General features: G+C 42.7%; 1 protein-coding gene across 1 annotated transcript in view; it reads right to left on the reverse strand.

Annotated features, from left to right (window-relative positions):
- The window catches only part of LOC144602057 (astacin-like metalloendopeptidase), a 67,743-nt gene extending 53,276 nt beyond the window's left edge, over nucleotides 1-14,467 (reverse strand). Inside the window, exons 1-4 of the mRNA XM_078414739.1 lie at nucleotides 14,399-14,467; nucleotides 14,290-14,320; nucleotides 8,309-8,377; nucleotides 213-359 (exon numbers count right to left, since the gene is read on the reverse strand). Coding sequence (XP_078270865.1) covers nucleotides 213-359; nucleotides 8,309-8,377; nucleotides 14,290-14,320; nucleotides 14,399-14,467 — 316 coding nt within the window. The remainder of the gene's footprint in view (nucleotides 1-212; nucleotides 360-8,308; nucleotides 8,378-14,289; nucleotides 14,321-14,398) is intronic.
- Between the last annotated feature and the right edge of the window lie 8,372 nt (nucleotides 14,468-22,839).

The raw sequence follows: 22,839 nt of genomic DNA on the forward strand, positions 1-22,839 counted from the left end.
TATACGGTAAGGTGCAACTTCGCACATTTGTTTTGCAGTCGGCCAACTATTATTTCCCATCTCCAATTACCCGTAACAAGGTGTGGTGACAAATGTAGTCGTTCAAGAACAGTAAAAATGTCATTGTTCCATTTGTGATAAATATGACAATTAAATCCTCTTGACTCTCTTGAAGCAATAAGTTAGTAAGATGACAAATTTAAGTTACTTACTGTAATTTGATTTGAAAGTATAGGGTATATAAATATTCTTATTATGTGAGGAGGGCCATAAGCAACTCTTGTGACCAGCTGAACAAATCGTATTTGCATGCTCTCGATAATCACCAGTTATAATACCTTGTAAGGAACTAACATTCACTGGAAAAAATCAACAAATAAAATCAAAATGCAAGGCATATCTGATGCTGTTAAGCATTAGTTACTAAACTTTGCCATAGTTTCTTTACATTTTTTCATTTGTGTACAGAATTGTTATTGTTACCATTATATATACACAAGGCATATTTAAGTCACAAAAGAATTACGCATCAATTTAAATACTAGAAAAAATTTCAACATCCAAAACTGTATTATTCAAGAGGCTAATGTTCCCTGCATAGAGGCAGCACGTATCTGCATCTGTCACCTACTTGGACATCATGAAACAAATAGTTTAAACAAAATTACTTCCTCCAAAGACCACCATTACAAATATATTTTTTATAAACAGAAAAGGAGGTGGTAATTTTAACAGTGTTGAAACACACAGATACAATGGTGCAAAATGTGTACTTCCATTTCCATTTTGCTTCAACAGGTTTTTACACACTTTTTGTGTTCATTGGGCTCATAAATAATAAAATATTTAAAGACAAAATTTGAGAAACACGCAACAGATAATGAAACATATGTAAACAAATGCAGTTAACACTTTAAGGTCACAAAACATTTATCAAAACTTGGAAATAGACAATAGGTGCAGGAGTAGGCCATTCAGCCCTTCGAGCCAGCACCGCCATTCAATGCGATCATGGCTGATCACTCTCAATCAGTACCCCGTTCCTGCCTTCTCCTCATACCCCCTCACTCCGCTATCCTTACGAGCTCTATCCAGCTCTCTCTTGAAAGCATCCAACGAACTAGCCTCCACTGCCTTCTGAGGCAGAGAATTCCACACCTTCACCACTCTCTGACTGAAAAAGTTCTTCCTCATCTCCGTTCTAAATGGCCTACCCCTTATTCTTAAACTGTGGCCTCTTGTTCTGGACTCCCCCATCATTGGGAACATGTTTCCTGCCTCTAATGTGTCCAATCCCCTAATTATCTTATATGTTTCAATAACATCCCCCCTCATCCTTCTAAATTCCAGTGTATACAAGCCTAATTGCTCCAGCCTTTCAACATACGACAGTCCCGCCATTCCGGGAATTAACCTAGTGAACCTACGCTGCACGCCCTCAATAGCAAGAATATCCTTCCTCAAATTTGGAGACCAAAACTGCACACAGTACTCCAGGTGCGGTCTCACCAGGGGCGGTACAACTGTAGAAGGGCCTCTTTGCTCCTATACTCAACTCCTCTTGTTATGAAGGCCAACATTCCATTTGCTTTCTTCACTGCCTGCTGTACCTGCATGCTTCCTTTCAGTGACTGATGCACTAGGACACCCAGATCTCGTTGAACATCCCCTCTTCCTAACGACACCATTCAGATAATAATCTGCCTTTCTATTCTTACTTCCAAAGTGAATAACCTCACACTTTTCTACATTAAACTGCATCTGCCATGTATCCGCCCACTCACACAACCTGTCCAAGTCACCCTGCAGCCTTATTGCATCTTCCTCACAATTCACACTACCCCCCAGCTTAGTATCATCTGCAAATTTGCTAATGGTACTTTTAATCCCTTCATCTAAGTCATTAATGTATATCGTAAATAGCTGGGGTCCCAGCACCGAACCTTGCGGTACCCCACTGGTCACTGCCTGCCATTGCGAAAGGGACCCATTTATCCCCACTCTTTGCTTTCTGTCTGTCAACCAATTTTCTATCCATGTCAGTACCCTACCCCCAATACCATGTGCTCTAATTTTGTCCACTAATCTCCTATGTGGGACCTTGTCGAAGGCTTTCTGAAAGTCGAAGTACACCACATCCACTGACTCTCCCCTGTCAATTTTCCTAGTTACATCCTCAAAAAATTCCAGAAGATTTGTCAAGCATGATTTCCCCTTCGTAAATCCATGCTGACTCGGAATAATCCTGTTACTGCTATCCAAATGCTCAGCAATTTCGTCTTTTATAATTGACTCCAGCATCTTCCCCACCACTGATGTCAGACTAACTGGTCTATAATTACCCGTTTTCTCTCTCCCTCCTTTCCTAAAAAGTGGGATAACATTTGCTATCCTCCAATCCACAGGAACTGATCCTGAATCTATAGAACATTGAAAAATGATCGCCAATGCTTCCACTATTTCTAGAGCCACCTCCTTAAGTACCCTGGGATGCAGACCATCAGGCCCTGGGGATTTATCAGCCTTCAGTCCCATCAGTCTACCCAAAACCATTTCCTGGCTAATGTGGATTTCCTTCAGTTCCTCCATCACCCTAGGTTCTACGGCCCCTAGAACATTTGGGAGATTGTGTGTATCTTCCTCAGTAAAGACAGATCCAAAGTAACGGTTTAACTCGTCTGCCATTTCTTTGTTCCCCATAATAAATTCCCCTGCTTCTGTCTCAGTGGTGGGAAAACAAATTAATTTATAGTCACGTGGAGGGCAAATAATAAATGGATAGTACAAATGGAATATATTTCTAATACAGTAAGACCAGGATTGCCACTTTAATTCCCCATCTAGTTCGCACTCTGATCTGTCTATCGTTATCTGCACTTGTCCAATGGAGCATTATGTAAGCCTGAGGAACAGTATCCTGACAGTGCAGCCTTCAGGACTCATTATTAAATTCCAACAATTTCAGATGACATTTTCAACACCCCCTTCCTCACCTTCACCCAAGCTTCTAACCAGCCCTTTCAGAAACGACAAAGATTCACATATACTCTTCCAACCTCATCTACTCCAAACCTGTGGCGCTACTCACCAACATTCTCCTCTACATCGGCGACTGCACTGGTGTTATCTCCTGCACCCATATCGAGCTTGTTAATTTCAACTTGGCTACTAAATTCCACAGCGCCTTCAAATTCACTTGCATTATTTTTTACACCTCTCCCCTTTCTTTATCTGTCTCTATCTCAGGAATCAAACTCTCCAATAATATTTACTATAAGCCCACTGATTCTCAGTTACTCAGACTACATCTTCTGCAATCCTGCCTCTTCCAAGAATGCCATTGCTTTCCCACAGTTCCTTTTTCCGCCACTTCTGTTCTCGAGAAAGGAATTCCGTTGCAAAAAATTTGAAATAGTCTCCATTTTCAGGAAACACATACACAGTGGTTGATTGAACCCTCACCCATATCACCTCCATTTTCTAAATTTCCCCTATCATCCCACCTCCCAGAAAGAACAGGGGGAGTCTCTTGATTCTTACATTTCACCCCACCAGTACATTCCCTAACAACTGTAGGTGTAACACCCACTGCTTCACTTCCTCCCTCACCTCCATCCAGGAACAGAAACAATCCTTCCAGGTGAGCTTTGCACTTGCAACTCCTCCAACCACCCAATTTCTTTCTCCCTCTCCACCTGTGCATTACCCACACCCCACTCCCAAGGGCCCATCACCTCAATCCCCACTATTCCCATCTGCCCACCATCTCTCCCTTGAGTCCACTTTTCTTTTCTTACCAGAATTTATAATTTACAGCGGTCAGTTGTCTAAATATCTCCCAGACTCTGCCGCTATCTCCCCTTTCCCTTCCCCCACCTGACTCAATTTGCCATTAACCCCATCTCACCATGGATCGCTTGTCAGCTCTTGCCTAACTCTTCCCTCCGCCTAATAATGTCTATTTCCCTGTTCAGCTGCCTGATCTACTGAGTTCATCTTGCAATTTGTTTTTTTTTTGCAATTTATTTTCTCTTTTTGTATCAGAACAGACCAGTTCTGTTGCAAGAACAAACATAGATCATTACAGCACAGGATCAGGCCCTCTGATCCACAATGTCTATGCCAAGCAAGATGTCAAGTTAAGCTAATCTTCTCTGACAGAACACAGAGGTTATCTACTGCAAAACTGGACTGTCGGACTGTTTGATGTTGAGCTTCTTCATAGTTTGAAACGTATTCATCTAGGCAAGTGAACTGCATCGCATCATGTTCCTGACTTATGCCTTTTATTTAATGCAATTGCTTTTAATAACCGTGTCACTTGTCACAGGATGTCCAGTTTTTGACCAGGCTCTTGTAGCTACAGTATTTATGAGGCTTCTTCCATTGAATTTCTGGTTAAAGGTGACCTCCAAGAGGTATGGTGGAAGATGGAATGATAATGTCATTCAACAAGGATAGTTAGCTAAACAATTTCATTGGAAATAGTCACGATCTGATAGTTTTGACATGTTATTGTTCAATAATTGTTGCAATATCCAGCTCTAGCTGCAACCAGGCAGAGACTGCTTTATTTAATGAGGAGATTTGAATTGACCTGGATCTGTAGAATTTGAATATGACATCATAATTTGCATATGGACAAAATCTGCACTGAGATAATTTACTCAACCCCATTGAAAGCAGATACAAGAAAGGAAATGAGGTAGGGAGGGAAGACAATGTTAATGGGAATAAAGAAATTAGATGCAATCATCAAGGCCAGGAACCACAAACATAGGTTAGAAACATAGAAACATGGAAAATAGGTGCAGGAGTAGGCCATTCGACCCTTTGCGCCAGCACCACCATTCAATATGATCAAGGCTGATCATTCAAAATCAGTACCCCATTCCTGCTTTTTCCCAAATCCCTTGTTTCCGTTAGCCCTAACAGCTATATCTAACTCTCTCTTGAAAACATCCAGTGAATTGGCCTCCACTACCTTCTGTGGCAGAGAATTCCACAGATTCACAACTCTCTGGGTTAAAAAGTTTTTCCTCATCTCAGTCCTAAATGGCCTACCCCTTATTCTTAAGCTGTGACCCCTGGTTTTGGACTCCAACATTGGGAACATTTTTCCTGCATCTAGCCTGTCCAATCCCTTAAGAATTATATGTGTTTACTAGTCCAAGTGGACCCGTTAGGCCCAAGACTCTCCTGCATTGGTGCAGCATCCTCTCCTCTCCCCCCCCGCACCTTCCCATCCCTCCTCCCCCTGTCCCCCCCTTCCCTCCCCCCCACTCTATTCCCCTCAACCCACCTTATCCTCCCTCCTCCCCCTTCTTCCCTCCACCCTCCCTCCCTCCACCTCCCCCCCCTCCCTCGGAGATAGATTTAAACGTGAATAACTTTAAAAATATAACACCGATTTCAACGAAACTTCTTCCATTAGCACCAAAGGGACGACGGTGAGTAAGGTGGACCTATAATTGTTGCCATATCATGTACCGTTTGGCTGTAGTTCACGAACAAACAAACAAATGAGAGTATTAGTATATAGATATGTATCCTGCCATCCTGGGAATTAACCCGGGTGAACCTACACTGCACTTCCTCAATAGCAAGAATGTCTTTCCTCAAATTAGACCAAAACTGCACACAACACTCCCGGGTCTCACCTGTACAACGTCAGTAGGGCCTCCTTGCTCCAATACGCAAATCCTCTCGCTATGAAGGCCAACATGCCATTTGCTTTCTTCACTGCCTGCTGTACCTGCATGCTTACTTTTAGTGACTGATGTACAAGGACACCCAGGTCTCGTTGCACCTCCCCTTTTCCTTATCTGACACCATTCAGATAATAATCTGCCTTCTTGTTCTTGCCACCAAAGTGGATAACTTCACATTTATCCACAGTATACTGCATCTGCCATGCATCTGCCCACTCACCCAACCTATCTAAGTTATCCTGCAGCCTCATAGTATCCTCCTTGCAGCTCACACTGCCACCCAGCTTTGCGTCACCCGCAAACTTGGAGATGTTACATTTAATCCCCTCATCTAAATCGTTAATATATATTGTAAATAACTGGGGTCCCAGCACTGAGCCTTGCGGCAACCCACTAGTCACTGCCTGCCATTCTGAAAAGGACCCGTTAATTCCTACTCTTTGCTTCCTGTCTGCCAACCAGTTCTCTATCCATGTCAATACCCTACCCCCAAATCATGTGCTCTAATTTTGCACACTAATCTCTTGTGTGGGACCTTGTCAAAGGCTGTTTGAAAGTCCAGACACACCATATCCACTGGCTCTCCCTTATCCATTCTACTTGTTACATCCTCAAAAAATTCCAGATTAGTCAAGCAGATTGCCCCTTCATAAATCCATGCTGATTGTGACCAATCCCGTCACTGCTTTCCAAATGTGTTGCTATTACATCTTTAATAATCGACTCAAGCATCTTCCCCACTACCGATGTAAGCCTAATTGGTCTATAATTCCCCGTTTTCCCTCCCCCTCCTTTTTTAAAAAGTGGAGTACATTAGCTACCCTCCAGTCCACAGGAACTGATCCAGAGTCTATAGAACATTAAACAATGATTACCAATGCATCCACGATTTCTCGGGCCACCTCTCGATATACCATCAGGCCCTGGGGATTTATCTGCCTTCAGTCCCAAGTTTACCGAAACACCATTTTCCTGACTAATGTGGATTCCCTTCAGTTCCTCCCTCCTGCTAGATCCTCGGTCCCCTAGTATTTCTGGGGGATTGTTTGTGTTTTCCTCAGTGAAGACAGAACCCAAGTACTTGTTAAACTGGTCTGCCATTTCCTTGTTTCCCCATTATAGATTCACCTGTTTCTGACTGTAAGGGACCTACATTTGTCTTCACCAATCTTTTCCTCTTCACATATCTAAAGAAGCTTTTACAACCAGTTTTTATATTCCTTGCAAGCTTTCTTTCATACTCTGTTTCCCCCCTTTGTCCTCTGTTGAATTCTAAATTTCTCCCAGTCCTCTGGTTTGCTGCTTCCTCTGACCAATTTATATGCCTCGTCCTTGGATTTAACACTATCCCTAATTTCCCTCGTTAGCCACGGTTGAGTCACCTTCCCCATTTTAATTTTACGCCAGACAGGGATGAACAACTGATGTAATTCATTCATGCGATCTTTAAATCTTTGCCATTGCATTTCCACCGTCAACTCTTTAAGTATCATTTGCCAGTCTATCCTAGCCAATTCCCGTCTCATACCATCAAAGTTACCTTTCTTTAAGTTCAGGACCCTCATTTCTGAATTAACTGTGTCACTCTCCATCTTAATGCAGAATTCCACCATATTTGGTCACTGTTGCCCAAGGGGCTTTGTACAACAAGATTGCTAACTAATCCTTTCTCATTACACAATACCCAGTCTAGAATGGCCCGCTTTCTCGTTGGGTCCTCTACACATTGGCTTAGAAAACCATCCCGTATACCCTCCAGGAAATCTTCCTCCTCAGCACTGTTACCAATTTGGTTAGCCCAATCTACGTGTAGATTAAAGTCACCCATGATAACTGCTGTACCTTTGCTACACGCATCCCTAATTTCCTGTTTGATGCAATCCCCAAGCTCACTACTGCTGTTTGATGGGCTGTGCACAATCCCAACAAGTGTTTTCTGCCCTTGGTTATTTCGCAGTTCTACCCATACAGATTCTACAGCATCCAAGCTAATGCATGAAATGCATTACTATTGCATTAATCTCCACTTTGATCAGCAATGCCACCTTATCTCAAATTCCTTTCTGTCAACCCGTCCTGAATATTGAATACCTCTGCAAATTGAGCTCCCAGCCTTGGTCACCCTGGAGCTATGTCTCCGTAATCCTAACTATATCATATCCGTTAACAAAAACTGCATGTTCAATTCATCCACTTTATTACGAATGCTCCTCGCATTAAGGCACAAAGCTTTCAGGTTTGTTTTTCTTTTCTCCCTTCTACCTTTTGCTTCTGCCCTCATTTTACGGCCCTGCATTGGTTTCCATCCCCCTGGCCTATTAGCTTAAACGTGACCTTTCCTACACTCTCTTTCCCTTTAACTAAAATGCATACGCTTCCATGTTGTTGACCCCCCCCCCCCCCCCCCCCCACCATTTAGAGTTCAAAGCTTCTGCTTTACATAAAAGTTGCAGTGACAATATCAGTGCTATACGTAACTGAAACATGTAACAGTTCATTAATTCTTTAACACCAGTGTCCATTGTTCAATTTCATAACAGCAATGTGAAAACATTAAACAATTTGAATTAATACAAAAAACTATTGGAAATTCTTACGTAAAGGTCTATTAATTTGCATGATTCTGCTAATTATATCATTGTTCATTTGTTGTGCTTTTGGAGTATCTAAAAAACAAAATAATATCTTTCTTAATTTTAGCAAGTTTTTTCAATACTTTATAAACATTTATATTTTCTTTCTACCTCCCAAATGAACTCCTTATTATTACCCAAATAATAGAATTAATGAAAATTATCAGGCAATCTGATGAAACGCCTCAAAAATCTGAGCAAAATTCCCTTTCTATTACCAATCTTTCAAAATGTTTACACAACAGACTAAGAAAAACTGGTGGCCAGTGAAATTAAAGGGTTCTTTTTGATTTGAGTGAAAGGGAGACGAGGCACAGAAAGGGTGGTGGGATGAAGTAGAACAACTATTGCATTTACATTGGAAAGTATTGCAAGCAGGGGAGTAGTTGGCGAGATGAAAGAATGATAGCAAGATGGTGAGTGGTTGGTTGAGAGTGAAGAACTTTGGGCCCAAATAACCCTTTCAAATGATGCTGCGATTCACTTGCACTTCTCTCATCTAGCGTACCACATTCTGAACACATCATGTGGTCTCCTCTACGATGGAGGAAAACATGTACTGTTTGACAGTTTTGTAGAGTAGTTGCCTTTATTGACACTCAATGGTGAATTCAACGATTTTGGTAATTCACTTTCTCACTTACACCACAACTGCCTATTTCAGATACACGGTTATCCATCTGTACTCCTTGTATTCCCAGTCCTCTACTATATTCCCTAAACACGAATGAGTGTGCAGCCAAATTCTGCTCTAACTCCATCTACAAGTTTGCAAATTATACCACTGTGGTGGGCTGGATCACGAACAATGACGAGAGGGAGCACAGAAAGGAGACTGAGAACTTAGTAACATTGTGTTAGGATAATAATGTCTCCCTCAATGTCAGCAAGACAAGGGGCTAATTATTGACTTCAGGAAGCATGGTGGAGTACATGTCCCAATAAGCATCTCAATGGTGCTGAAGTAAAAATGGTTGAGTGTTTCAAGTTCCTTAGCATTAATAATACCAACGATTTGCCATGGACCAAACACATTGATGCAACTCCCAAGGTGGTACACCAATACCTCTACTTCCACAGAAGAGTGAAGAAATTCATGAAAATAATTATTCTTATCTGCTTCGAAAGATGCACCACAGAGAGCAGACTGATGGATTGCATCATAGCCTGGTTGAGGAACAGCTCTGCTCAAGACTGCAAGAAATTGCAGAGTTGTGGATACAGCCCTGTCCATCACATAGACCAAATTCTCCACTATTGATTCTACATTTCATGCTACCCCGGGAACAGCTATTCCCCCTATTATCAGGCTTCAGAAGAATCCTTCCATAAGCTAGGGTACTATCCAATTCACCTCTACCCCATTGCGGACATTGGACTTTGTCTACGGAACTGATGCACTACAATGAGGAGACTTACATTTTGAACTCTGTATCTTCTCCTTTGTTCAATCTATTGTACTTGAGTTTGATGTGATTGTATTTATGTATAGTATTATCTGATCTGATTGGATAGCATACAAAACAAAGCTTTTCACTTTACCTCAGTACACGAGACAGCAATAAACCTAAACGTACCATTAGTTCAGATTTTTCTTCTCTGCCTGGACATTTCCTGCAGTTCTGACCCATCTTTCACAAATATTACATTCTCCTTTTTTCCTCTTTGTAATAGCCCCCATTAACCTATTAATCAGATGGTTTCATCACCAAATTCAACTGATTATCAGCCTGCCTCACCCTAGAAAAGATATTCCTATCCCTCCTACACACTTCTCTGAATTTAAAACTAATTTGATTTCTCTTTCCAAATTTTGACAAACCATCTTCAACGTGAAATGATTACTGCTTCTTTCCACAGATCCTGACTGGCCTGCTCAGTGTTTCTTTCATTTTCTTTTTTATTTCAGCTGTCCAGCATCTGTAATTTGTTTACTTTAATAATCCAAGTCTAAACAGCTTTGATCTGCAAAGATACTGTGCATCACACCACAGCACATTTTACACAATGGAAAAGCTAACCTGGAGAAACAAAAGAATATTGGGAAACGTGGGGCAGATTTGTCGATTGGGGTTAATATAAAAGATGGTACATAGAAAAGAAAGGAACCATACGATTGTTTTACAAACCTACAGATATTTAAAAACATAACGGGGCAGTTTAATTAAACAAGTTACAGCTAAGGATAATATAATGGCAGACCACTGCACAAAATTTAAACAAATAATGTCTGCAAACTTGAATTTGAAATTAAAAGGGTAAAGGAAAGGGGTGAATATGTTCACACCTGCCACCTATTTGAACTACAATTGAAAGCAAAAAGCAAGCATGCACACATACAAATTAGGACTACGTAGGCCAAATGATCCCTGGAGCCTACTACGTTATTCATTAAGATTGTAACTAACCTATCTATAATCAAATAGTATGAACAGATAAACTATTCATTTCTTAAAATCAACAATGTTTTTCATCGTAGTCTTAGGTTAGAAGTTCTAAATGAGGTTAGGGGAAGAAAAGGCCAGGGTTTGAAGTTGGAGGTTAAAAAAATGGCGAGTGGTGGGAGGCTGGTGGGTGCCCAAGCACAGCAATGAGATAAATGGTACGAGTAGATTGAACTTCAAAGCCGTAATTAGGATTCTCTAAGATCTGGTGAGTCAAGTGACCAGCAAAAGAATTAAAGCCATAAAGGCGTTAGTTTAGTGGGGGGGTGGGGGATAGTGGGTGAGAAGTGATGGTTAATAGCATAGATAATTTAAGTAAGGTTAAGAGTATTTGAACTATCCTTGAACCGGGAAGACCTTGGTACCTCAGACCTTCAATGCAAAATAAATCAATTCCAAAGAAAATGTGATGTTAATATAGTTACTCATCTGCCTAATAATTGTTAAGTCTCTGCAACTTATGACATTTGTTATTGAGACATGTTTCTTAAAATATTCCAAAGGGATCACTGCAGTTGGAATGTAATTGTGCCATATTTCATTTCAGGGAAATGGACAACACCCACCCAGTCAGCACCTGGAGGCAAAATTTCCCAAAATGGTCATTAATGTTTGTAATCTGGAGCATTCAATAACATGAAAAACTGGTGGATTTTAACAATTTGCAACTGGATGATGGGGATTTAAATTGATATTGTGCGGCATTGAAGTTAACAGGGCCAACTAAATTCAAATGCACATAATGTCACCTTTTCACTCACTGAACCACAGGTTGCTTATCAAAATATTGAAATGATGATCTGCAAAAGCCTAATTATGTCTTATTCAGTTTCACTTTTAAACCACATTTTATGTGTGAGAATTTGACAATTTTGGTTATCATTTGTTTGATACACAGTCTTTATGTTTCCACATTTTGCGATAGCATCACAAATAAATGAAACCACAAATTACTAATAATTTAATTTACAGGATTTTTTATTCATTCTTTCTTTTCTGCTGATTAAATCCTATCAATTTTTATTTTACACATCATCTTCAGTTCTAAATATTTGCGCACGTTCCTCTTCCCTTTATTTCTTTCAAATATAGTCATTTTGTCATTTTGTCTTGTTTCTATTTCCCACAAAATAATTTCAGATGTGCATTAAATTTTCTAGAATGCTTAACTTCAATTCATATTCTTCTACTGTGCAAATTCTCCTGAAGGTTCTTACTCTTTAGAAGTACAAGATTATAGACAATAGACAATAGGTGCAGGAGTAGGCCATTTGGCCCTTCGAGCCAGCACCACCATTCAATATGATCATGGCTGATCATTCACAATCAGTACCCCGTTCCTCCCTTCTCCCCATACCCCCTGACTCCGCTATCTTTAAGAGCTCTATCTAGCTCTCTCTTGAAAGCATCCAGAGAATTGGCCTCCACTGCCTTCTGAGGCAGAGAATTCCACAGATTTGCAACTCTCGGAATGAAAAAGCTTTTCCTCATAGTTCTAAATGGCCTATCCCTTATTCTTAAACTGTGGCCCCTGGTTCGGGACTCCCACAACATTGGGAACATGTTTTTTGCCTCTAACGTATCCAATCCCTTAATAATCTAAAACTGTTTCAATAAGATCCCCCGTCATCCTTCTAAATTCCAGTGTGTACAAGCCTAGTCGCTCTAGTCTTTCAACATACGACAATCCCGCCATTCCGGGAATTAACCTAGTGAACCTACGCTGCACTCCCTCAATAGCAAGAATGCCCTTCCTCAAATTTGGAGACCAAAACTGCACACAGTACTCCAGGTGTGGACTCACTAGGGCCCTGGTACAACTGCAGAAGAACGTCTTTGCTCCTGTACTCCTCTTGTCATAAAGGCCATCACGCCATTAGCTTTTTTCACTGCCTGCTGTAACTGCATGCTAACTTTAAGTGACTGATGAACAAGGACACCCAGATCTCTTTGTACATCCCCATTTCCTAACTTGACACCATTCAGATAATAATCTGCCTTCCTGTTCTTACCACCAAAGTGGATAACCTCATATTTATCCACATTAAACTGCATCTGCCCTGCATCTGCCCACTCACACAACCTGTCCAAGTCACCCTGCAACCTCATAGCATCTTCCTCACAGTTCACACTGCCACCCAGCTTTGTATTATCTGCAAATTTGCTAATGTTACTTTTAATCCCTTCATCTAAGTCATTAATGTATATTGTAAATAGCTGCGGTCCCAGCACCGAGCCTTGCGGTACCCCACTAGTCACTGCCTGCCATTCTGAAAGGGACCCGTTAATCCCTACTCTTTGTTTCCTGTCTGCCAACCAATTTTCTATCCATATCAGCATCCTACCTCCAATACCATGTGCTCTAATCTTGCCCACTAATCTCCTATGTGGGACCTTATCAAAGGCTTTCTGAAAGTCCAGGTACACTACATCCTCTGGCTCTCCCTTGTCCATATTCCTCGTTACATCCTCAAAAAATTCCAGAAGATTAGTCAAGCATGATTTCCCCTTTGTAAATCCATGCTGACTCGGAACGATCCTGTGCTATCCAAATGTTCCACAATTTCTTCTTTGATAATTGACTCTACAGGAACTGATCCTGAATCTATGGAACATTGGAAAATGATCACCAATGCGTCCACGATTTCTAGAGCCACTTCCTTAAATACCCTGGGATGCAGACCATCAGGCCCTGGGGATTTATTGGCCTTCAGTCCCATCAGTCTACCCAACACCATTTCCTGCCTAATGTGAATTTCCTTCAGTTCCTCCGTCACCCTCGGACCTCTGTCCAATAGTACATCTGGGAGATTGTTGGTGTCTTCCTTAGTGAAGACTGATCCAAAGTACCTGTTCAACTTGTCTGCCATTTCCTTGTTCCCCATAATAAATTCACCTGCTTCCGTCTTTAAGCGACCCACATTTGTCTTAACTGTTTTTTTCCTCTTCACATACCTAAAGAAGCTTTTACTATCCTCCTTTATATTCTTGGCTAGCTTTCCTTTGTACCTCATCTTTTCTCCCCGTATTGCCTTTTTAGTTATCTTCTGTTACTTTTTAAAATTTTTGTGTTGCTGTTAATTTTGCTATTGTGTTCTTTTGATAATAACCAATTATCACAATCATTTAACACAATATCTGCAAACCTCTTATGTAGCTGACCACTTGCAAGAAATGAAGTTCCACTTGTTTTTTAATAACTCAAATATGAATTTAAACCTTTTGTATGTAAAATGCTTCTGATGAATTGGAAAAGTAAGTTACATTTTTAATTCATGATGAACCTTTTCCCATGGCAGATTTTTGATTTTATTATGTTTGTCACTAAACTGAAGGGTCATTAAAACAACTAGAAAAACTGACGTGCCATAACAATTACTTTCATAATTAGTTAATTGGAGTGAAAAGTAAATTATGATTTTTCTATTATTTTTGGATTAAGCATCACATTATTCCTTCACATTTTAAAATACTTAAAATTGAAATTCTATAGAAACAAACCTTGAAATGAGGGTTTTGACAAATCTTCTCCCTGCATTAAAATAACAGGTTACAGAGATCTTAAAAAATTATGCTGATCTGTAACAATATTGCCTTCACATTTTCTTACCACAACTGCACTGCTCCACAAAGCACTCAACAGCGAGAAAGCCAATATTACTCCAGAGATAAAGTTCATCTTCTGCTGTTAGCTGCACATCTACCTTATATGAAGAAACACCAAGATGTGAAACATTTATAGACTACTTCCTACATAACACTATTTTCGAATAATTAGAATGCCAAACATACTGAATTATACCAGATGTTATACGTGTTATAATTATCATATAAAATGTCATTTTATTGCAACTTAACATGAGCATTGTAGTTGTTATGTAGGTCTGTTTAAATAAATGTAACAGTCATAGTCAAACTCATCGTTGTTTTTCAAACTGAGTTAGTGATCCAGCAAAGAAATGGGCCCTTCAGCCTCAGATCCCACTGAATCCACACCAACCCTCAGATACCCATATTTACAAACCTACTTTAACCCACTTTATTCTCTCCTCATGTCGAAGAATGAAAAGGATCGTCCCAATAAGATGCTTTAAAAGATATAATATGCAACACTACAAATTTCCAGGTAACGGGCTGTGGACTCAAGTACACATCTTTCATTGCATTCATAGAGGATAAACTGCAGAACTTTTGCTTGAGATGGGTGTGTGCCTTGTTGAGTACTGTAAATATGGGTATCTGAGGGTTGGTGTGGATTCAGCGGGATCTGAGGCTGAAGGGCCCATTTCTTTGCTGTATCATTGACTCAGTTTGAAAAACAACGACAAGTTTGACAAATTGCCAGGTAATGTTCCTTCTTCTTCAGGTAATGATACATGGGTCAGGTCCATTGAGATGAAGGATCTCACTCAATTCGCATGTTCAACATTGAAAACTTACTTCCCATGAAATGGAATCATGTGGTGGTTTATGTGGTAAATCAAACTTGATGTTTTGGATGAAAATTACCCAATTCACAAAATTGAATTTGGCACCTCCAATCATGGTGTGCGCAAGATACCTGGCATGCATCTATGACACAATGTTCCTTTAGACCATTTGTAAATGTAATGGGGCAAACTGTTCTTCTTTGTTATCATTCGTCACTCAAACAAATGTTTTCATAGCACAGTGCTCTACAGCTGTGCTATTGAAAGCTGTTCACCAATTCTATAGTAATGCAATCTACCATGAGAAACTGTCATTGCAATTTTGGCTTATGTTGGTTCCACTGTATGTGCCACTTAAGCTGGAGGTACAGGACAGGCATGAGAAGTAAGGTTTCATGCCTGGAGACCCTGAGGAATATGGGAAAGATGTCATGTCCATACCACACTATCCTTCAGAGCATTCAGTGATCCATGCTGCAAGATGCAGTTGTCAAAGCTAGAGGTTATCAGAAACTGAAGTGGAGGTTATGTCTATTATAGAATCAGCCTATCCTCTACAGTACTCAACAAGGCACACACCCATCTGAAGCAAATTTTCTGCAGTTTATCCTCGATGAATGGAATGAAAGATGTGTACTTGAATCCGCAGCATTTCAGTCACAGGTGGCCTGACAGAGGTCCGGCTGAAACTCTATCTGCACAGCTGATCTTAAGATGAAACTCACACTGCTGTCACCCTAATCTTCTACTCAAAAGGGCACTGTTCCTTAAGCACATAGATCCTTCTGGAGCACAAAGATTTTTGAAGTGTGTGTATAGTTTAGAAATACAATGCAGAAACAGACCCTTTGGTCCACTGAGTCCATGCTGATTAGCAATCCCTGTACAGTAGCACTATCCTACACACTAGGGACAAGTTACAATATGCAGAAGCCAATTAACCTACAAACCTGCATATTTTGGGAGTGTGGGGGGAAACTGGAGCACCTGGTAAAAACACATGCTGGCACAGGGAGAACGTACAAACTCCGTACAGACAGCACCCATGTCAGTACCCTACCCCCAATACCATGTGCTCTAATTTTGCTCACTAATCTCCTATGTGGGACCTTGTCGAAGGCTTTCTGAAAGTCAAGGTACACTACATCCACTGGCTCTCCCCTGCCCAGACCAAAATAGAAGTCATCTAGCCATTTCAGCAAACCATAACTAAAATCTTCCTTCAAAATTGTAGTTAGCTTGCAGAGCTGGCAACGACCTGAATGCAACCCACTAAAAGTCACAATTCATCAAACAGCTGTGGAGTTGAGATAATATATAGTGTAGAACAGAACTGTCAGCTTAAAACCAAGCTCCATAAGACACGGTAGTCAAGCAGCAACACCCCCAATGTTTCATCATAATCTTTTTTTTTGTGGCTTGGTATTTCCTTCCCTCCTCTCAAGCTGTCTCTGCGATGGGTGGAGAAGTCTATGATGGAAGGAGAAGTACAAGGTATTGTATTTTGATTATGTGCTGTTGAGTCAAATCAAATCATACTATGATTGGGTTCAATTAAGCCATACACAAATAGATCAGGTAGTGTAAAGAGAAATAAACCAGAGCACAGCATATAGTGTTACTATAATAGTAATATACTAGACCAAGTGGACCCGTTGGCCCAAACCTCTCTTGCATTGGTGCAGCACCCGCTCCTCTCCCCCTTCCCCTCCCCCCACTCCATCCCCCTCAACCCCCCTTATCCTCCCTCCTCCCTCCAACCCCCTCCTTCCCTAGGTGATACATTTAAACTTTAAAATATGAATAACTTTAAAAATATAACACCGATTTCAATGAAACCTCTTCCATTAGCACCAACAGCGAGTAAGCTGGGCCTAAAATTGTTGTGATATCGTTTTGGCTGTAGTTCAGGAACAAAAAAATTGTCGTGCTATCGTTTTGGCTGTAGTTCAGGAACAAACAAACAAAAGTTTTAGTATATAGAAGATATTATAGCATCACATTTACATAAAAAGTGCAGATAAAAGAGAATGCAAGGATCACAATGACGTAGGTTGGAATATTGGAGGACCGTTCAGTAGTCTGACAACAGCAGGGAAGAAACTGTTCCTAAATTCAGTGATACGTGCTTTCAAGCCTCTGTATCTTCTGCACGACTGGACAGGATAGAAGAGGGAATGACAGGGGTGTGAGTTTGAGATAGACTGGGCTTTATCCAAAATTCAGCAATTTCTTGAAGTCTTGGGCAGAGCTGTTGCCAAATCAAGTTGTGATGCATCCCGATAGGATGCTTTCTACAGTACAACTGTAGAAGATGGTAATAGTTGTGATAGTCTTCTGCAGATGTAGAGGCATTAGCATGCTTTCTTGGACGTAGCTGCAAAATGGTTGGTCCAGGACAAATAGTTGGTGATACTTGCACCTAGGAACTCCATCATATCATTTCAGCATCATTGATGCTGACTAGTGCATATACAACAGCCTGATTTCTGAAGTCTTGCTGACATTAAGGGAGGCATTGTTGTCTTCATCCCATGGTACTAAGCTCTCTATCTCCACCTTGTAATCTGTATCATCTTTGTTTGAGATTAGGACCACTACAGTGATGTCTTCTGTAAACTTGTAAATGGATTTAGATCAGAATTTGGCTACACAATCATGGGTGCATATGGCACATAGTAAGGAGCTGGGCATCAGATTGGGAATAATCGTTGGAAAATATTTTGTTGCCTATCCTCACTGATTGTTGTCTGTAGGTCACAATGGCAAGGATCCAGTGGCAGTAGTAAGATACTGATTCCTAGGTCCAGGTGTTTGGAGACAAGTTCAATAGTTCTTTATTGTCACGTGCACCATTTAAGGTACAGTGAAATTTGATTTACCATACAGTCATACCAGAAAAAAAGCAACAAGACACACAACTACATAAAAGTTTACATAAACCTACCACAGCGGCAATAAACTCTTATCTTCTTTCCTTCCATCACAGTGAGGAATATGGGGCATCCGCTGTGGTGGATGTTTATGTTGACTTTTATTTAGTTGTGCATCTTGTTGCTTTTTTTAAGTATGGCTGTATGGTAAATCAAATATCACTGTTCTGTGGCAGGCTGAGCCATTTTGGTTTCAAACGTTGTTTGTTGGGCTTGAACTCTCACATGGACTGGCCGTGATCTGGGCCGACTAATGAAGGGGCCCAGGGGGCGGGCGGTCGTGTGTGGGCGGAGAACAAAAAGAAATTGCGTTTATAATTTGAACTCGAGGATGCGCGAGCGACGGAGCTGTATCGGTTAATTATTAAACGGAGTGTTTACACAACGCGTGGACCTCTAGAGGTGGTGCCCCCAACTATCTAAAACGGCCTATTTTGGATTGTATCATCTCTGCAGCCAACAACCCAGATTAGCAGAATGCAGTTTCGATCAAACTGCCCACTTTCTGGACATCACAGCCCCACATGTGGTTTCAACAGGCTGTAGCCCAGTTCCACATCTGTCAGATCATCGCCGATGCCACCAAATACTACTACGTGGTCAGTGCGGTGGACCAGGACATCACTGGGCACATAATCGATTACCTTCGCCAGCCACCAGGCGATGGCAAGTACGAAGGGCTCAAAACGCACCTCCTGCGCACTTTTGGTCTCAGCAGCCGTGACAGGGCAGCCAGACTCCTGCACATGGATGGCCTAGGCGACCGCAAACCATCCGTGCTTATGGATGAAATGCTTGCTTTGATGGATGGACCCAAGACCTGCCTCCTGTTCGAACAGGTTTTCCTCGAGCAGTTGCCTGAGGACATTCGCCTGCTCCTCATGGACGACGATTTCACCGACACCTGGCAGCCTGTGCGGACGTGCTGTGGCAGGCGAAACAGCAGGATGGCATCATCAGCCAGGTGGCAGCAGTGTCTCGGCAGGTCAAGGGGACGGGCCCTGCCTCCACCGAAGGCGCTGCAATGAAGCCGGCCACAAGCGACGCCGGCAAGGGGGAGTGGTGTTCTACCACCTAAGTTGGGGTTCCGAGGCCCGCCGATGGCGACCACCATGCACGCATCCGGGAAATGCCTCGGCCAGCCGCCAGTAGTGGCTACTGCGGCCGGGCCAGAAGCATCGCCTCCTCTACACCTGGGATCGTCATTCGGGGCGGCATTTTCTCGTGGACACGGGAGCAGAGGTCAGTGTTTTGCCACCATCAGGGGATGACACTCATTCCAGTAAGAGGATGCCTTCTCTGGCTGCTGCCAACGGCATATGGGGTCCGCACGATCCCGCTCAACTTCAACTCCTGTCACTTCAAGTGGCCCTTTATTATCGCCATCTCCCAACCGCTGCTGGGCGCCAATTTCCTCCTGGCGCACTCCCTGCTGGTCGACGTGAAGGGACATCTCGTCAATTCGAGTCGATCACTTTGCGCCATGCCGAATTGACTGCACCACATCTCGGTTTGGTGGCTTTCTCTGACAACGAGTACGCCAGGATCTTGGCCAATTTCCCCAACATCATAAGCCCCCAGTTCACAACGGCCAGCCCCAAGCATGGGGTGAAGCACCATATGGCCACCACCGGACCGCCACTCCATGCACGTGCACACAGGCTGCCCCCCCCCCCGGACACGCTCCAACTGGCCAAAGACGAGTTCCGCAAAATGGAAGAAATGGGCATCATGCGCCGCTGAGACAGCCCATGGGCATCCCCGCTTCACATGGTCCCCAAAGCGTCTGGAGACCCTGTGGGGACTACCGCCATCGTAACGACGTCACAACGGCCAACCAGCACCCTGTCCCTCACATCCAGGACTTCACGGCCAATCTGAACGGCGCCAAGGTTTTTTCGCAAATCAACCTGGGACGTGGCTACCATCAGATTCCGTCCACTCCAGACCTCCCAATATTTGATTTTACAAATTCATAATTTCGATGTCCAAAATTCAGAATTTTACATAAAAATTCATAATATGGCGCGTAATGCCAGTTTTCAGCAAAAAAAATGTTGCATGCCCAATGCGCATACGCATTGCGCTACATTTATGAGTGAGAAACAACTATTATTTACAGCAGTTTGTAGTCCTTGGACTACATGAACAAAGTCAGGCCTATCATGAGTATATTCTGCTATTTATAGAAAGACTAGACAAAGTGGATCTGTTGGGCCCAAACCTCTCCTGCATTGGTGCAGCACCCTGTCCTCCCTCCCTCCCTCCCTCCCTCCCTCCCCTCTCTCCTCAACGCCCCCTCCCCTCTCCCTTCTCTCCCACTCCCCCCTCCCTTCCCCATCCCCTCCTTTTAAACCTTAAAATGTGAATAACTTTTAAAATATAACACCGATTTCAATAAAACTACTTGCATTATCACTAAAGTGACAATGGTGAGTAAGGTGGGCCTAAAATTGTCATGATATCGTGTACCGTTTTGGCTAAAGTTCAGTCACAAACAAGATAACAAATGAGAGTTTTAGTATATAAACATAGCACAAAAAGTAAGGAAATTTGTGTTTGGTAGATTATTTCTTTGTTGTAACAATGCTTCTTGGCAATAAATCTTATACCGTTGGAAAGCCTGTTTATTTCCCTTTTAAATGGTGCCACATTTGTAAGGAACATACATTTGTGGGATGAGCAGCAGAGCTGAGTATATGGGTTGTGCCCATGAAAAATTTGCCAAATCTTCTCTGCCAATGCCAAACAGCTTATTCTGCTGTTGCTATTGACTCTTGTTTTGAGCTTCTGGTACCCCCAGGTGCTGACAATCAGGTGCCTGATTGGCACCTGATCGGCAGCATCTGTGAGCATGGGCCCTGCTACAGTGGTCAGTAGGTGTCTGCTCCAAGAATCGGCATGCCACGTTTGACTGATCTGGATAGGGCCCGTGCGATAGGGCAACTTCAAGCGGGTGTTCCGCAAAACCAAGTTGCGGCATTATTTGGAGTGAGCCCTAGTACCATCTCCAAAGTGAAGGCCAAGTTCCATATAACTTGTCAGAGACAGGCCGCGAAGTGGGCGTCCCAAGAAGACGACACCCGAAGAAGACCGTTTCCTCACCCTGTCAGCACTTAGGAATCGTAGGCTGTCTTCTACAGATTTGTAGTCAAGGTTTGCAGGACGATATGGCCGACGGCTCTCTGCCCAGACAATTCGGAACAGACTGCACGCAGCCGATCTCCGGTCTCATAGGGCTGCCAGGAGGCCTGCCATGACTGCCCTTCACCGTCAGGCCCGTTTGCGCTGGTGTCGGCAACACGTGCACTGGAACCTGAACATGTGGAGGAACGTTATGTTCAGCGATGAGTCCAGATTCTGCCTACGGCAGTTGGATCATAGGGTCAAAGTGTGGAGAAGACGCGGAGAACGCTATGCTGATTGCTGCACCGATAGAGTAACATCTTTTGGTGGAGGCAGTGTGATGGTGTGGGGCGGCATCTCCCTCACTGGAAAAACGAGGCTTGTCATCATTGGAGGCAATCTCAATGCAGAGAGATATCGAGATGAGATTCTGCAACCAGTGGCAATCCCATATCTCCACAGTCTGGGACCGAACTCTATCCTCCAAGATGACAATGCTCGCCCCCACAGAGCAGGGTTTCTCAGAGACTACCTCCAGAATTTGGGAGTGGAGAGGATGGAATGGCCTGCCAGCAGTCCTGACCTCAACCCCATTGAACACTTGTGGGATCAGCTTGGGCGTGCTGTTCGTGCCAGAGTGACCAACACAACCACGTTGGCTGACTTGCGACAAATGCTGGTTGAAGAATGGGATGCCATCCCACAACAGTGTGTGACCAGGCTGGTGACCAGCATGAGGAGGAGGTGCCAGGCTGTTGTGGCTGTGTATGGTTCTTCCACACGCTACTGAGGCTCCTGTTTATTAAATGAATAAATTGTTAAATTGCCAATATGTCTTGTTTCTTCAGATTTCAATCATCCAATCCACCAAACAACACCGAACAAGAGTCAATGGCAGAATAAGCTGTTTGGCATTGGCAGAGAAGATTTGGCAGATTTTTCATGGGCGCAACCCACATACTCAGCTCTGCTGCTCATCCCACAAATGCATGTTCCTTACAAATGTGGCACCATTTAAAAGGGAAATAAACAAGCTATCCAACGGTATAAGATTTATTGCCAAGAAGCATTGTTACAACAAAGAAATAATCTACCAAACACAAATTTCCTTACTTTTTGTGCTATGTTTAGATTATTGAACAGAAATATTTTTTACAACACAAAGAAAAAATTGTTTTGTTTTGTTTTTTCTATTTTGCTTTTTGAAGAATGAATTTCATTTAAAACTGCACATACCTAAATTTCATTGAAGACACATTTGCTCCAGTGGTCTTCAACAGCAAATCACAATGGTCCATGTACCCCCACCCCCACCCACTACTCCCCTCACCCCCTCCACTCCCCCACCCCCACTCCCCTCACCCCACTCCCCTCACCCCACTCCCCTCACCCCACTCCACCCCTACTCACCCCCACTCCCACAAAGCCAGGAGAGTGGCGAGCCCAGGCCAGGCAAGGGGCGGGCTGCAAGGGACGAGGGGAGGACAGGCAAATGGCGAGGCCAGGTGAAGCGAGTAGCGAGGCAGAACCAGGCGAGCAGCGGGCAGCAAGGGGCGAGGGGA

This window comes from Rhinoraja longicauda, chromosome 18, assembly GCF_053455715.1.
Source record: "Rhinoraja longicauda isolate Sanriku21f chromosome 18, sRhiLon1.1, whole genome shotgun sequence".
Taxonomy (NCBI): domain Eukaryota; kingdom Metazoa; phylum Chordata; class Chondrichthyes; order Rajiformes; family Arhynchobatidae; genus Rhinoraja; species Rhinoraja longicauda.